We start from the raw sequence: 17,474 nt of genomic DNA, 5'->3' as shown, positions 1-17,474 counted from the left end.
TGTTCACCGTGCATAGTGCTCCTGACCACCTGATATGCCCCCCCCCAATCTGACCCTACAGCAACTCCCTGCACCATGGGAGTCCAGAGCTCCAATATGTCGGAGGCTACAATAAACTAATGCTGCCGCCCCTTCCGTCTCAGGATCAGATTCAAGTCCACAGACACTGACATGTCCCAGGTATGTATCAGCACTCCACTTTCAGATAGGATTAATCGTTTAATGTGAACAATGACCAATCTCAGGACAATTCGCACATTAATATTTCCATTTGGCTCAATGAAGTATTCTGCAAATAATGTCCGGGAATGGGAAAGAAAAAAAATATACCATATGACAAATTCTGCCATGAAAAACACAACATACATTATATCATTAGAGGACGTTGCTAACTTCCTATATCGATGTATCACTGTAACAAGAAATAACGTAGTAATAAATGTGACGTGGACGGCACCAGCCTCAGCTTGTTATTGTAGCAGACGCTCCATCATCCACATAGAAGGCGACATGTAGAGGTTCGGTGAAGGAGGCAGTGAAGGTGTGCAAGTGCCTGATTTGGTCCCTTAGTTCATAGAAGGACAGACACCCTGCCTCATAGTCTAAGAAGACTCCAATTATTGGGAATGTTGACTTTACACTTAGGGTTAATGTTTCCGAGTTGTGACATACTTCATATGTTTCATTAGACATACACAGACACCAAGATTTATCATTAAGTCTAGTATTAGACTCCTCTCCTTCCCGTTCTATACTGGGATAGGTCATTCCGACTTCCATTTCTCCAATCTGGTTCCACTCCACCTCCCAGTAATGTCTTCCCGAGATGAGGCCACATCTGCTTAACACCTGGGTATAGTCCAGAAATCTTCCTGGAGATTCCAGTCTGTTCTGTTCTTCTTCTGAAGAGAATGCCACTTTCAGATCATCTGACAACTGTATAAACTTAGAAGCAGTGTCCACATCCAGCAATATATCTGGAACTTGAATCTCAAGCTGGGATGTTACATCGGTGACAATATCCTTCAGGGATCGGTGTAAGGTCAGCGAGATCAGAACCTCATCCAGATCCTCCTCAAAACTGACCTCTCCCTCATCATCCCCAGTGTCCGACTCCTCATCATCTCCATGACTAGATGTAGTAGTGTCACTTTCTTGTAAGAGTCTTATAGGGTCAGTGACACGACACATCTCCTCCACATAATGCATCTTCCTGCACATCTCGTCCTCCTTTATTTCCAACTTCTTGATCAGATGCGATATCTGGGACACAATCGTCTTCTCCTGCCTGGAGACCTCACTCAGCGCTTTAGCTTCTGCCGTTTCCAGCTGCTTCTTAATGTCCTTAAATATCTTGCTGATGTTTTTCTTCTTATCAGAGGCTTTCTTATGGACGCTCCTCTTATCAGACTGCAGATTCTCGACTCTCTCCTGAATTTTTGCTTTTTTTGGGATTAGATCATCCAGATATTCCCTTAGCTTTTCCTTCTTTTTTTCCGAAGCCTCATCTAAGAGTTCCACCAGGTGTCCCCGGTGTTCTCCAACCAAGCAGCAGGACACGCACAGACAAGCCGCGTCCTGCGGGCAGAAATACTCCAGAACCTTCTTATGGAGCGTACATTTTCTGTTGCCAAGTGAGCGAGTTGGCTCTAATAGTATGTGATCCATCGTCTTATTGTGGGCTGCCAGGTGTTTGGCGCACAGGGAGTTGTCACACTGCAGACACGTTCTTACAGCCGCGGTGGGGGAATCGCAGTAAGCGCAGGTTATTCTGGGCTCCGCCATGTTGGGCTGAGCAGATACGAAGCGTTCCACGATGTTCCTCAGCTTCCGGTTCTTCTCCAGGACCGGACGCTCCGGATATTCTGTCCTGCACTCCGGACAGGGATACACTCCAGCCGCCTCCTGTGCGTCCAGCACGCTCACAATACACGAGCGGCAGAAGTTGTGCCCACAGCTCAGGGATACAGGCTCTGTATAGAGGCTCAGGCAGATGGAGCAGTTCAGCTCCTCTCTCAGCTCAGCAGACGCCATTGTAGGGTGAAAGCTCAGAAAGTGGAGGCTCAAAGGCTTCTATATCTGAGGAGGGCGGAGAGGTAACCCCCAAGGCTGGAAACCGACTGACAACGCCACTCCAGCACGCACGTGTACTACTACTTCCGGTTTGGCGCTTCCGCATTGTGTTGGGAGGCTCCGCCTTTTCCGGTGACGTCATCGCTCCGCGCCGCCATAGACCCGGTCATTTGCGTGTCACTCTGCAGCCACGATGAGTGCCGAGGTTCAGAAGGGGAAAAAGAGAGCAAAGGCTCAGTACGTGAGCAGCGCCAAACGGCACCGGGGGGCCCGGCAGCTGGAGGTGGGCATGCAGGGCATCCTCATCACCTGCAACATGAACGAGAGGAGGTGCGTGGGGGAAGCCTACAGTCTGCTCAACGAGTACGGAGACGAGCTGTACGGCGCCGAGAAGGTGCGTGTCACGTGTGCCTCATGGGTCTGTGGAACTACAACTCCCGGCATGCAATGGCAGCTGTTTATTGTAATGACATGCTGGGAGTTGTAGTCCTGTATCAGCTGCTATTTCTTTCTGCTTTTGGACCAATCTAACTCTTATTCTCCACTCAGATTACTTTCCATTGTATGTGAATCTGGTCACAGAAACCTCAGATACTTGTAGGCTGCAGATCTGCTGATAGGTGGGTGCTGGAACCGCATATGATCCATAGACAGGGCCCTGAAATGCCTCCCTTCAATTGGAGGGGAGCACTCATGCCGCCTCTGCTCTATTAATTTTCTATGAGATGGCTCCGCACTGTACTCCGCCATCGGTGGGGTTCCCGACAGTCGGACCCTCACCAATCAAGGTTATCTCCTGTGAATAGGTGATCACTTCCGATATTGGGAACAGCTTTTAGGGGGAGGCACCCACGATCGGGGTTATGTGGGGCTCTGGACACAGCCTATTTTTTTTCTGCCTTCTCCCGCACAGGAGACTCTCCACACGAGAAACTGACTTGCAGATGGGAAACCTGCTCCATAGGTCGGTTTACACAGCGTTAGAGAAGCACAGAGGTTGTCATTTTAGGCCGGTCTCACACATCCAGCATTTTGTCGGTTTGCCGGATCCGTCACACTCCAGTACAGTGCATTACAGTACAATGGCATCGTGGCAAGCTCCGGTCACATGACAGCATGTTAGCTTGCCGCGATGCCATTGTACTGTATTGCACTGTACTGGAGTGTGATGGATCCGGCAAAGCGGTGAAATGCCAGATGTGTGAAACCAGTAACACAGTGTTAAAGAAGCACAGAGGTTAAGAGATTTCTATTAATCCCATCCACTGTGATTGTGTTGTAAAACGCAGAGAAATGCTACTAATCCTGAGTGTGGGCTCATACCCTTAAAATGTGATTCTGTAGGAAGACAGTAAGGCTGTGTGCGCTCTGCACCGCACACAAAAGGTCCGCTTCAGAGTGCGGCTGAAAAGCTCCGTTCTGAAGCGCCTGGTGCCTGCAGAATTCGTGCGCTCTGTGTGCTGCCTCTCCATATAGACAGCATGCAAAGCGCACGGAAGAAGTGACATGTCATTTCTTAGAACGCAGCGCTTCGGGCAGCAGCCGAATCGCTGCGCTCTAATACGCCACGTGCGCACGTCTCATGCACAATCTTCATAGAATGTGCTGGGGACGCAGGACGCATGCAGTTACGCTGCGGTGCAGATCGCAGCGTAACTTCTGCAATACGCACACGTGCGTGCACAGCCTTAGGCCGTGTGCCCACGTGGCTTTTTTTCATGCGTTCTTCCTTGCTTCTTTTAATCAATAAAAGCAAGGAAAAAGCATCCCAGCAAAGTCTGAGAATCCTGACTTGCTGTGCGCAGATTTTGATGTTGAAAAAAGCAGCATGTCAATTGTTTCTGCAACTTTTTTTTTTCCTCTGTGTTTATATAAACCCCTTCAGTGCTTTATCACTACAATGGATTATATCGCAGCACTTTGCCTCACACACTGTGCATACAGCATGGTGTGCCAGGATCTCCATAGCTCAGTAACCCGGGGTCATCATGGTTACGACCCAGGGTTACTATGGCAGCGATCAGGTCCCTGTGATCACATTTCAGGGACCCAGTTGCCAGGGAGAGGTCAGCAATCAGTCACCCTGCCTTCAACATTGCTGCGATTGCACTGATCACAGCATTTAGGGGGTTAAACTGCTGGGAGCAGCGCAGGCACCGCTCCGGTCAGTGAGAGCCAGATCCCGGCTATAATATCAGCCAGAGACCTGGTGGGGGTACAGCTACTGAACCCACGTGGTCACCAGGAGTTAAAAAAAAAAAACACAAAAAGAAGACACAATGCATTTTTCATCAGTTTTTTTTTCTTGCCAGAACCAGTAATTTTTTATGCAGCTTTTATGCACATAAAAATGCAACATGGGCACATAGCCTAAATGTCCAGAAGTGCTCAATAACACAGATTGGAGAATTGTGGCCACTGACCGGAGTCTCTTCTCGAAGTTCCAGCTAAAATCTCCTGTGGTTGGGGGATCCCAGTTCCTGAGAGAATACTGGTGTGTATTAGACATTCAGGGCAGATCTGGTCATGTGACAACCTTTTTAAAGGCATATCCTTAGGCTATGTGTCCACGAGAGAATGTTGCTGCGGATTTTTGTGCCTCAAAATCCGCAGCTTTCCCCCAGAATCCGCACCTTAGCATAGCTGCGGATTTGACGCGGATTTCGTTGCGGATTTTGATGCGGATTTTGTCCATTGTACTCTAATGTGTTTCTGAATAAAGCTTTGACTGTTTTGAAGGCAAAAAAAAGTCTCTTTGTGTCATTTCCTGTCCCAACCCTCCTTTCTTCTCCATTATCCATTTTGTTAGCAGTCTCACAGTGTGCTTATACAGAAAAGCTGCGGCCAACACCACTGGGCTCTGCCAACACCACTGGGCTCTGCCAACACCACTGGGCTCTGCCAACACCACTGGGCTCTGCCAACACCACTGGGCTCTGCCAACACCACTGGGCTCTGCCAACACCACTGGGCTCTGCCAACACCACTGGGCTCTTACATTCTAACAGGCTGTATATAATAACCCAGTGGTGGTGGCCGCAGCTTATAGCCAAAAAATGTGGTCCCATGTTCCCTTTCACTGTTATTTAAAAAAAAAAAAAAAATGTGCTCGGCTGTATTTTCACTGTCCAGCCCGATGCAAGCAAGCAACTGGGGGCTGTGCTTCTCAGCGGGATAAGGCTGAAGCATTCTCTGCCCCTCCCGCTGAGAAAAACAGTCCTCAGCTGCCCCTGAAAATGGCGGCTTCATTGTGAAGCGCCATTCTCAGGTGCTGTACCGAGGCTCATCCAGCCGCCCTGATGCATTTGGCTGGCTGGGTAATCTGAAGGGGTTAATGCCAGTTTTCTGCAAACTGGCACTAAGCCCGAGGTTCATAATGTCATGCCTGTGTAGACACGGCCATTATGAACCTCCATTTGGTAATAAAGAAAAGAAAACACTTTTTGAAAAATTTTATTTGAAATAAAAACACACAAACATCCCTGATTCCCATCTTTATTACTCCCAAGCCTCAGAGGTTAATCCAGGACAATATCACAGGAAAGCTCTCTGCCGGCTGCTGGGAGCGGCAGAACTCACTGGCCGGGTCAGCTCAGTTCATAGCTGAGCTCGGGTCAGCTGACTTCACAGCATCAGCTGACCCGGGCACAGAAGTCAGCCGGTCAGCTGACTTAATTCGCGAGCGCGGGCGGGTCAGCTGAGTGCACATCGACAGCTGAATAGTCGGCCGATGTGCACTCATCTGACCCAGGCACGGACGTCAACCGGTCCCAGCAGATGGAAGAGAGCTTTGCAGCATCTCGTACACTGACGGCTGCTGGGACCGGCTGACGTCCGTGCCCGGGTCACATGACTGCACATCGTCAGCTGACTTAATTCGCGAGCGCGGGCGGGTCAGCTGACTGCACACCGACCAGCTGATGTGCCGGGCTCTGATGTGCACTCATGTGACCCGGGCACGGACGTCAGCCGGTCCCAGCAGACAGAAGAGAGCTGTGCAGCATCTCGTACACTGACGGCTGCTGTGACCGGCTGACGCCAGTGCCCGGGTCAGCCGGGTGCACATCGGAGCTGTCATGGATTATCGTCGGGGGATTCAGGGAGTAATAAAGATGGGAATCAGGGATGTGTGTGTGTTTTTATTTCAAATAAAATTTTTCAAAAAGTGTTTTCTTTTCTTTATTACCAAACGGAGGTTCATAATGGCCGTGTCTACACAGGCATGTCATTATGAACCTCGGGCTTAGTGCCAGTTTGCAGAAAACTGGCATTAACCCATTCAGATTACCCAGTCAGCCAAATGCATCAGGGCGGCTGGATGAGCCTCGGTACAGCACCTGAGAATGGCGCTTCACAATGAAGCCGCCATTTTCAGGGGCAGCTGAGGACTGTTTTTCTCAGCGGGAGGGGCAGAGAATGCTTCAGCCTTATCCCGCTGAGAAGCACAGCCCTCAGTTGCTTGCTTGCATCGGGCTGGACAGTGAAAATACAGCGGAGCACATTTTTTTTTTTTTTTTTTTTTTTAAAAGAATTGTGAAAAAAGACCTGGGATCCTGTTTTGCCAGCTAAAAGCAAGCAGCCTGTAACTAGCTGCTTTTAGCTGGCAATCCAGAGTCCGGACACAACACGACTACACTGCCACTACTCTACACTACAAAATGGTGAAACTTCCTCTTCCTGAACTATCCTACATCACTTCCTGCGGATTTGTTTGCGAGATCCGCACCAAATCCGCAGGAAAAAGAGCCTGTGGGAACAGACCTGCGGATTTCTTGCGGATTTTACACCTTGCATTGACTTGCATGGGAAAAATCCGCACCAAAATCCGCAACAATAATTGACATGCTGCAGATTTTTCCGCATCAAAATCCGCGGCAAATCCGCCGCGGAAAAATCCGCAGCATGGGCACAGCATTTCCAAAATGCCATTGAAATGGCTTGGAAGTGCTGCTGCTGCAGATTTTCGGCAAATCCGCGGCAAAATCCGCGGTAAATCCGCAGCGTGGGCACATAGCCTTAGGATATGACCTCACTTTCTGCTTGGTGCTGATCTATATGGACCTCCCAACATGAGAATTAGGCTGCTTTCACACATCCGTTTTTTGCCATCAGGCACAATCAGGCAAAATGCGGATAAAACAGATCCGGCGCCGGATCCATTTCCCCCCCCATAGTCTTGTATTAGTGCCGGATTGTGCCGCATGGTGTTGCGTTTGATCCGGCAAAATTTTTCTGTGTGGCCGCCGGACAGGACGCATCATGTACGGCCTCTTTCACACATCACTTTTTGCCATCATGCGCAATCTGGCATTTTTGGAAAAAAACGGATCCGGCGCCGTTTTTGTTTTTGAGCCGGATTGTGCTGCATGGCCTTGCATTTTGATCCGGCGTGCGACGGATCCGGCGACATTTGTCTGTACGGCCGCCAGAAGCAGCGCACAATGCAATATTTCTTGCGTCCGGCAAAAAAACGATTGCGATGGATCTGGTTCAGTCCACTTTTTTTTTTCTTTTTTTTTTTTTACAACGGAAGCCTATGGGCACTGGACCCGTCATCATCTGTAAAAAAATGGAATCAGGCAACGGATCCGTTTTTGTTTCTGGGCATGCCCAGAACGTATGTAAATTCACTTCTGGAAAGGAAAAAAAACCCCTCTCACGCCAAAAGGGGGAAACTGGGACAGATCCGTTTTTTTTGCCTGATCCGTCAGATCAGTTTTTTCAACGGATTGTGCCTGATGGCAAAAAACTGATGTATGAAAGCAGCCTTAAAGGGATTGTTCACAGGGATCTGACTTTACCCCGCCCCACTCCAAGTGATTAACCCACGTGTGTACATAGAGACCTGTCGGTCAACTGGAGCTGGGCAGAGAAGTTACCCATGTGATATTGAAACTGTTTTTCCATGATATATTGCAGCATTTCTCAGTAAGTCATGCCGCCAGGTTGTGATTTGTGCTGCCTGTATTTCGGGTTCCCTTACCAGCCCTTTCTTTTTCGCTCCTAATTGGGAGACCCAGACAGTGGGTGTATAGCTACTGCCTCTGGAGGCCGCACAAAGAACTACACTTAAAAGTGTAAGGCCCCTCCCCTTCTGGCTATACACCCTCCCGTAGGAGTACAGATTCCTCAGTTTTAGCTTTGTGCGCAAGGAGGTCAGACACGCACGCATAGCTCCATTGTTCTTAGTCAGCAGCAGCTGCTGACTATGTCGGATGGAAGAAAAGAGGGTCTATACAGACTCCCAGCATGCTCCCTTCTCACCCCACTTATGTCGGAGGTGTTTGTAAGGTTGAGGTACCCATTGCGGGTACGGCGGCAGGAGCCCACATGCTGATTCCTTCCCCATCCCTTTTTACAGGGCTCTGGGTGAAGTGGGATTTACCGGTCTCCAGGCACAGAGACCGTGCTCCATCTACAGCCCCTGGAGAAGATGCTGGATGGAGCGGAGTACATCAGGGACATGGCCCTGCTTCCTCAAGGTACTCTGTGTCCCCGTGTATCTGGCGCTCACACCGCAGCATGCTGGGTGTTGTAGTGCGCCGGGGGACATCAGCGCTGCGGCGCCTGTGCCATGGCCTCATTCAGCTTTGCTGAAGCAGGCACATTTATGGAAATAGTCCGCGCCGGCCGCTGGGACTGCGGCGCGGCTGGCACTTGTAGTGCGCCGGGGACTTCAGCGCGGCCTGCGCTTTTACGGCGGCCGCGCTGATAACTACAGTCCCCGGCTTTTGCGGCCTGCTTCCTTTCGTTCCCGCCCCCAGACCTGCCAGTCAGGAGAGGGGCGGGACGCTGCCCACGCTAGAACTCGGTCGCGCCGGCCGCTTGAACAGCGGCGCGGCTGGCACTTGCGGTGCGCCGGGGACTTCAGCGCGGCCCGCGCTTTTACGGCGGCCGCGCTGATAACTCGAGTCCCCGGCTTTTGCGGCCTGCGTTCGTTCGTTCCCGCCCACAGACCTGCCAGTCAGGAGAGGGGCGGGACGCTGGCCAGTGCATCAGCGCTGAGGGCTGGAGTCGTTTTTACATACTCCAGCCCTCACAGTCAGCACAGAGGGGACACTGTTCCCGCACTTTTGTTTGGGAACTCCCACGGACCGCCCCTCTCCACAGAAGCCTGCAGCCATTCTTGCTGACACGCTGAGCTGCAGAGGGGAGCCGGGGAGACCCAGACAAGGCATTCTGCAGCCTCTTACCCGCTGTTCAGCGGGCGGTAAGCAGCCCAGTGGGCTCACCCCCTCTTGTGCTCGTAGTATCCTTAGTATTTTGTGGCTACAAATACTTGGTATTGCATAGCGCTGGTCGCCCTTTGGCTATAGACTCTCTCACATACAGAGAGCCAGCAGCATGTCGCCCGTAAAACGCAAGGGTGCCAAGGCACAGACATTGTATGCTTCCTGCACCGCATGTGGGACTTTTCTACCGGCAGGCTCCACGGACCCCCATTGTGTGCAGTGCTCGGCCCCTGCGGCGCTTGCACAGTCGGGACCTCTGCTGGACGTGTCCCAGGGTGTACCACCTGTGAATGCTGTCCAGGTGACAGGGACTGAGTTTGCAGCTTTTGCTGACAGAATGTCTCTCACTATGTCACAAATTCTTGACACATTGCGAGCTAGGCCTGTACTTCAGACCACGGACACTGTGCATGTATTGCCCCCTGGTCCCCCTCAGCTCCTAGCTCCGGGACGGGCATCTACACCTCAGGGTGAAGACTCTGACTCGGACGATGGCCCCGGGCAGCCTAAGCGGGCTCGTTATGACGGGCCTTCACATTCATCTCAATGGTCTGGATCCCAGCGGGATGAATCTATGGGTGATGAGGCGGACTTAACTGATCAGGATTCTGATCCTGGGACCGCTCTCAATCTAGATACACCAGATGGTGACGCCATAGTTAATGATCTTATATTTAACATCAATAAGATGTTGAATATTTCCCCACCAGCTCCTCCTGTAGAGGAGTCAGCTTCGCAGCACGAGAGAATCCATTTCAGATACCCTAAGCGTACATTAAGCACTTTTCTGGACCACGCTGACTTCAGAGACGCAATCCAGAAACCCCACGCTTATCCTGAAAGGCGTTTTCCTAAACGACTTAAAGATACACGCTACCCTTTTCCCTCTGAAGTGGTCAAGGGTTGGACCCAGTGTCCAAAAGTGGATCCTCCAATTTCCAGGCTTGCAGCCAGATCCTTGGTTGCTGTTGAAGATGGAGCGGCACTTAAAGATGCCACTGACAGGCAGATGGAGCTCTGGCTGAAATCCATCTATGAAGCGATTGGAGCGTCATTAGCGCCTTCTTTTGCGGCCGTATGGGCACTCCAAGCTATCACGGCCGGGCTTGCGCGAGTCGACTCAGTCACACGTGCATTTGCCCCGCAGGTAGCACCATTGACCTCGCAAATGGCGGCATTCGCGTCGTACGCGATTAATGCTGTTCTTGACGCTACAAGCCGCACGGCAGTGGCGTCAGCCAACTCAGTTGTTTTGCGTAGGGCTCTGTGGTTGAGACATTGGAAAGCAGATTCTCATTCCAAGAAGTGCTTAACCAATTTGCCTTTTTCTCGTGACCGATTGTTTGGAGAGCGTTTGGATGAAATCATCAAACACTCCAAGGGTAAGGACTCTTCCTTACCGCAACACAGACAAAACAAGCCCCAACAGAGGAGGGGTCAGTCTGGTTATCGGTCCTTTCGAGGACAGGGCAGGTCCCAATTCGCCTCGTCAAAAAAGACTCAAAAGGACCAGAGACGTTCAAATTCTTGGAGGTCTCAGTCACGCCCAAAAAGACCAGCCGGAGGAACCGTTGCCAAAACGACGTCCTCCTGACTTGCGGTCTCCGATGCCCACACCCGCGGTCGGTGGGAGGCTGTCCCACTTTGGCGACATTTGGCTAGCAAATGTCAAAGACCGTTGGGTGAGAGATATTCTATCTCACGGGTACAGGATAGAGTTCGGTTCTCGTCCGCCAACTCGTTTCTTCAGAACTTCTCCACCACCAGACCGAGCCGATGCTCTGTTGCAGGCGGTGGCCGCTCTAAAGGCGGAAGGAGTGGTGACCTCCGTCCCTCTTCAGGAACAGGGTCACGGTTTTTACTCCAATCTGTTTGTGGTCCCAAAAAAGGACGGATCGTATCGTCCCGTCCTGGATCTGAAGTTGCTCAACAGACACGTAAAAGTCAGGAGGTTCCGGATGGAATCCCTACGCTCCGTCATAGCCTCAATGTCTCAGGGAGATTTTCTAGCATCAATAGACATCAAAGATGCGTATCTCCACGTGCCGATTGCACCAGAGCATCAGCGTTTCCTACGCTTCGTCATACACGACGAGCACCTACAGTTCGTAGCGTTACCCTTCGGTCTGGCAACAGCCCCCCGGGTCTTCACCAAAGTCATGGCAGCAGTAGTAGCTGTTCTGCACTCGCAGGGTCACTCGGTCATCCCGTACCTAGACGACCTGCTTATAAAGGCATCCTCTCAAGAAGCATGCCAACACAGTCTGAAGGTGGCGCTAGACACTCTCCAGACTTTCGGGTGGATTATCAACTTTCCAAAGTCTCATCTAACCCCGACCCAATCTCTGACTTATCTTGGCATGGAGTTTCATACTCTATCAGCGATAGTGAGGCTTCCACTGGACAAGCAGTGCTCGCTACGGACTGGAGTGCAATCTCTTCTTCAGAGCCAGTCGCATTCACTGAGGCGCCTCATGCATTTCCTAGGAAAGATGGTAGCAGCAATGGAGGCAGTCCCGTTCGCGCAGTTTCATCTGCGCCCTCTCCAATGGGACATTCTGCGCCAATGGGATGGGAATTCGACGTCCCTCGACAGGACTGTCTCCCTCTCTCAGACTGCCAAGGACTCTCTACGTTGGTGGCTTCTCCCCAACTCATTGTCACAGGGAAAGTCGTTCCTTCCCCCGTCCTGGGCAGTGGTCACGACAGATGCGAGCCTATCAGGGTGGGGAGCGGTGTTTCTCCACCACAGGGCTCAGGGGACGTGGACTCAGGAAGAGTCCACCTTGCAGATCAATGTTCTGGAAATCAGAGCAATCTATCTTGCCCTGCGTGCCTTCCAACAATGGCTGGAAGGCAAGCAGATTCGGATTCAGTCGGACAATTCCACGGCGGTGGCGTACATCAACCACCAAGGGGGAACACGCAGTCGCCAAGCTTTTCAAGAAGTCCAGCGGATTTTGACGTGGGTGGAAAGCAGAGCGTCCACCATATCTGCAGTTCACATCCCAGGCGTGGAAAACTGGGAAGCAGACTTTCTCAGTCGCCAGGGCATGGACGCAGGAGAATGGTCCCTTCACCCGGACGTGTTTCAACAGATCTGTTGCCGCTGGGGGTCGCCGGACGTCGATCTGATGGCGTCACGGCACAACAACAAGGTCCCAGTTTTCATGGCACGGTCTCACGATCACCGAGCGCTGGCGGCAGACGCGTTGGTTCAGGATTGGTCGCAATTCCGACTCCCCTATGTGTTCCCACCTCTAGCATTGTTACCCAGAGTTCTCCGGAAAATCAAGTCCGACTGCCAGCGAGCCATACTCGTCGCTCCAAATTGGCCAAGAAGGTCGTGGTACCCGGATCTGTGGCATCTCACGGTAGGCCAACCGTGGGCACTACCAGACCGTCCAGATCTGCTGTCTCAAGGGCCGTTTTTCCATCTGAATTCTGCGGCCCTGAACCTGACTGTGTGGCCATTGAGTCCTGGATCCTAGCGGCCTCAGGTTTATCTCAGGGAGTTTTTGCCACAATGAGACAGGCTAGAAAACCATCCTCAGCTAAGATCTATCACAGGACGTGGAAGATATTCTTAGCGTGGTGCTTGGCTCAAGGGTTTTCTCCCTGGCCATTTGCATTGCCAATTTTTCTTTCCTTCCTGCAGTCTGGGTTGGAAAAAGGTTTGTCCCTTAGCTCGCTTAAGGGTCAAGTCTCCGCGTTATCCGTATTCTTTCAGAAGCGCTTGGCACAGCTTTCTAAAGTACGCACGTTTCTCCAAGGAGTTTGTCATATCGTTCCTCCTTACAGACGGCCATTGGAACCCTGGGATCTGAACAAGGTTCTCCTTGCTCTTCAAAAGCCGCCTTTCGAGCCTTTGAAAGAGGTTCCCCTTTCTCGGCTTTCACAAAAGGTAGTTTTTCTTGTAGCGGTCACGTCTCTTCGAAGAGTGTCCGAGCTGGCGGCGTTATCTTGCAAATCTCCCTTCCTGGTATTTCACCAAGACAAGGTAGTACTGCGTCCAATTCCAGAGTTTTCTCCCAAGGTGGTTTCTTCCTTTCATCTCAATCAGGATATCACTTTGCCATCTTTGTGTCCGCATCCAGTTCACCAATTTGAAAAGGGTTTACATCTGTTGGACCTGGTGAGAGCACTCAGGATTTACATTTCTCGCACGGCGCCTCTACGCCGTTCGGATGCGCTCTTTGTCCTAGTCGCTGGTCAGCATAAGGGATCGCAAGCTTCCAAATCCACCCTGGCGCGGTGGATCAAGGAACCAATTCTTCACACATACCGTTCTGCTGGGCTTCAGATTCCATCTGGACTGAAGGCCCATTCTACCAGAGCCGTTGGTGCGTCCTGGGCGTTGAGGCATCAGGCTACGGCTCAGCAAGTGTGCCAGGCGGCTACCTGGTCGAGTCTGCACACGTTTACCAAACACTATCAAGTGCATACCTACGCTTCGGCAGACGCCAGCCTAGGTAGACAGGTCCTCCAGGCGGCGGTGGCCCACCTGTAGGAAGAGGCTGTATGACAGCCCGTTCATGTGGTATCTTTTTACCCACCCAGGGACTGCTTTTGGACGTCCCACTGTCTGGGTCTCCCAATTAGGAGCGAAAAAGAAGGGAATTTTGTTTACTTACCGTAAATTCCTTTTCTTCTAGCTCCAATTGGGAGACCCAGCACCCGCCCTATCTGTTTTTAGGGTTTCGTTTTTTTTCGGGTGCACATGTTGTTCACGTTGTTTCTTAAGTTCTCCGATCTAGTTATCGGATTGAATTTGTTTTTGAAACTGTTATTGGCTTTCCTCCTTCTTGCTTTGGTACTAAAACTGAGGAATCTGTACTCCTACGGGAGGGTGTATAGCCAGAAGGGGAGGGGCCTTACACTTTTAAGTGTAGTTCTTTGTGCGGCCTCCAGAGGCAGTAGCTATACACCCACTGTCTGGGTCTCCCAATTGGAGCTAGAAGAAAAGGAATTTACGGTAAGTAAACAAAATTCCCTTCTTTGCCTTGTTTCCCTGCACAGTTATACTCTTAATTGAGCCCAAGTTCCATTGATGTATAGGACTGTGTATCTTCACCTTATGGTGCCTGCTCGCCCAATCTGTTCAGGGTATAGCAGCCGGCCTCCATTGCTTAGAATAGGGCGGCGTGACAGTTCCCGACACAGTTGGGGGACCGGGGTCACTATATAGAGATAGAACTGATGCGGCGCCATTCACTTGCATTGTATATGTATTCAGTTTTCAGTGTGGATTTCTTTGCAGCAGACACTTGCATTGAGGTTATACATCCCTGAATTATAAGTAAATGCTGTTGATGGATTAAACTTTTTCAATTTCTTTCTCCATTTACAGCTCTGTGATAAAGAAGACAGACTCTCAAGCAGCGAGGAGGAGGAGGAAGATGAGGATGACGTTGAAGCCGCACTGAAGAAAGAAGTTGACCAAATTCGGACATCAACCGAAAAGAATTTGCGCCGATTTCAGTCAGTAGAAAGCGGAGCTAATAATGTGATATTCATCAGGACCCTTAATGTAGGTAAGATCAGCTCCCACCCCCTCTATATGACTGTTGCTGGAGAGGGGGGTCCACAGGCGGCAGATTTGAAACCTCTTCCATATGTGTGAATGGGGTCAGGTGCAGGTGGATGGATTTGTGCAAGGCCCGCTTAGACAAATGACACATTCAAGGAAATGTCCTATTTCTTCCACGTGCACCATATGCTGAGTATTTACTGCAGATTTCATCTCTTGTATTGTAAAGGGTAAAATCCAAATCAACAGGTCGTGGCTGTGACCTCCAGAGTCTTGCTCAATTGACGCTGATTTTTGTTTTCTGCAGCTTGTGTGTGAGGTTTTGTAAAATTCATCTACAACATTTGTACAATAACACAAAGCAGATTATCCAATTCTTAGCCGTTGTTCATCTGACCAGTGTAAATATACCCCAAGGAATATGGACCATGCTTGTACTAGCCCTGCAGTGCTCTGTTAAAGGGAACCTGTCGCCAGCTTTTGGTGTCTATAAGCTGCGGCCACCACCACTGGGCTCTTATATACAGTATGTTAGAATGCTGTATATAAGAGCCCAGGCCGCTGTGTAGAATGTAAAAATCACTTTATAATACTCGCCTAACGTGCGGTGCAGACTGGTCAGATGGGTGTCTCCGTTCTCCAGTACTGGCGCCTCCTCTTTCGGCCATCATTGTCCTCCTTCTGTATTCTGTATCCTGGGTGCATGAGGCATCCTACGTCCTCCACACAGGCCGGCATTGAGGCCCTACGCAGGCGCACTACAATACTTTGATCTGCATTGCTGAGGACAGATCAAAGTGCGCCTGCGCAGGAAATCAATTCTGACCTGTGTGGATGACGTAGGACGCGTCATGCACCCCGGCTTCAGAAGGAGGACAAAGATGGCCGAAGGAAGAGGCATCACACTCAAAGAACGGAGCCACTCATCTGACCATTCTGCACCGCCCTTTAGGTGAGTATTATAAAGTCATTTTTATGTTCTACACAGCGGCCTGGGCTCTTATATACAGCATGTTAGAATACAAAAGCCCACTGGTGATGGCCGCAGCTTATAGGCCCCAAATCTGGTGACCGGTTCCCTTTTAAATACATCTTGTGCCCGCTATTATAGATGAGCGGCAGGAAGAGTCTGAGGACTGATCATTCTCAGATGGATATAGTTGACGTTCTTAAAAACTCGTTCCATTACTTTAATATTGGTGACCTATCGTTTGGATAGGAGCGGATTTGCAGAAGCCATTACAGAGATAAATGAAGCACCACAGTGTAGAAGGTGGTGTCAGTCACCGACCATAGTCTTCTATATACAGCGGCCGCCATACTTGCGGTTTAGAAGTAAAAATGTCCACCCCATCCAGCAGCAGAAAAAAAAAATAATAATAAAAAAAAATGATTTCTTTGTCGCTCCATTGGGAGACCCAGACAATTGGTGTATAGCTTCTGCCTCCGGAGGCCACACAAAGTATTACACTTTAAAAAGTGTAACCCCTCCCCTCTGCTATACACCCTCCCGTGCATCACGGGCTCATCAGTTTTTATGCTTTGTGTTGAAGGAGGCACACATGCACACAATGCTCCACATTTTAGTCAGCAGCAGCTGCTGATTTTATCGGATGGTAGAAAAGAGGGCCCCTAACAGGGCCCCCGGCATGCTCCCTTCTCACCCCACTGAGTCGGCGGTGCTGTTAAGGTTGAGGTACCCATTGCGGGTACACAGGCAGGAGCCACATGCCGTTTTCCTTCCCCATCCCTTAGGGGCTCTGGGGAAGTGGGATCCTAACCGGTCATCCAGCTACTGGGACCGGGCTCCCTCCGCAGCCCCTGGGGGAATCTGCCGGACAGGAGACGGAGTATCGTCAGGGACATGGCCCTGCATCTACAGGTACTCTGTGTCCCCGTTGGGACGGTGCATGAAGCACCTTGGCCTCAGACGCAGCTGCGACTGCGGTGTGGATTTTTTTGTCTGGGACTACCGCGCCGACCGTGCCTGTTTGCCGGCCGCAGTTTTTACTTTAGTCCCCGGCTTTTGCGGCCTAGTGTGTTAAACTCCCGCCCCTGAGCCTGCCAGTCAGGGAGAAAGGCGGGACGGTCGGTATGATGCCGACAGTGAGGGCTGGAGCACACTTCGCTGTCCTCCGCCCCCCTCACTGATCACTATGGGCCACCAGGTTCCCGCACTTTTGCGGTTCCGCCCACGGCTCTCTCCTCCCCTCGGAACGCCGGCAGCCATTGTTATAATTCTGCCGGTGGAGGATCTCAGAGTCTGCTCCACTGCTCTGGGAGAGGGGGATCCTAACCGGTCGCCATGCACTGGGACCGGGCTCCATCCGCAGCCCCGGGGGGATTCTGACGGACAGGAGACTGGACATCATCAGGGACAGAGCCCTGCATCATAAGGTACTCTGTGTCCCCTGAGGGACGGTGCATGCAGCATCTGTGTTACAAACGCCGCAGCGGTTGCTGAGTGGTTTGTGAGACTGGGATTACCGCACTGACCGCGCCATGTTTGCCGGCCGCGTTTTTAAATTTAGTCCCCGGCTCTTACGGCCTAGTGCCATATACTCCCGTTCTCGGGCCTGCCAGTCAGGGGTAACGACGGGACGGCCGACTGGACGTCGGCAGGGAGGGCTGGAGCATAC

At 51.1% G+C, this 17,474-nt stretch overlaps 2 protein-coding genes across 2 annotated transcripts in view; one reads left to right on the top strand and one right to left on the bottom strand.

The window, feature by feature from the left end:
- Window positions 1–223: 223 nt before the first annotated feature.
- Window positions 224–2,468, bottom strand: LOC142245368 (E3 ubiquitin/ISG15 ligase TRIM25-like). The gene has a single exon (XM_075318016.1). The coding sequence runs from the start codon at window positions 2,032–2,034 to the stop codon at window positions 463–465; it is 1,572 nt and encodes a 523-aa protein (XP_075174131.1). The 5' UTR covers window positions 2,035–2,468; the 3' UTR covers window positions 224–462.
- The window catches only part of THUMPD1 (THUMP domain 1 NAT10 acetyltransferase adaptor), a 35,550-nt gene continuing 20,281 nt past the window's right edge, over window positions 2,206–17,474 (top strand). Inside the window, exons 1-2 of the mRNA XM_075318017.1 lie at window positions 2,206–2,467; window positions 14,656–14,839. Of these exons, the coding sequence (XP_075174132.1) occupies window positions 2,267–2,467; window positions 14,656–14,839 (385 nt within the window). The 5' untranslated portion in view covers window positions 2,206–2,266. The remainder of the gene's footprint in view (window positions 2,468–14,655; window positions 14,840–17,474) is intronic.

The sequence above is a fragment of the Anomaloglossus baeobatrachus genome, chromosome 7, assembly GCF_048569485.1.
Source record: "Anomaloglossus baeobatrachus isolate aAnoBae1 chromosome 7, aAnoBae1.hap1, whole genome shotgun sequence".
NCBI lineage: Eukaryota > Metazoa > Chordata > Amphibia > Anura > Aromobatidae > Anomaloglossus > Anomaloglossus baeobatrachus.
This window is presented reverse-complemented; position numbering and strand designations above follow the sequence as displayed.

Excerpts from the sequence above, each read along its gene's own strand:
- LOC142245368 (XM_075318016.1), bottom strand. The coding sequence starts at position 2,034 with ATGGCGTCTGCTGAGCTGAGAGAGGAGCTGAACTGCTCCATCTGCCTG.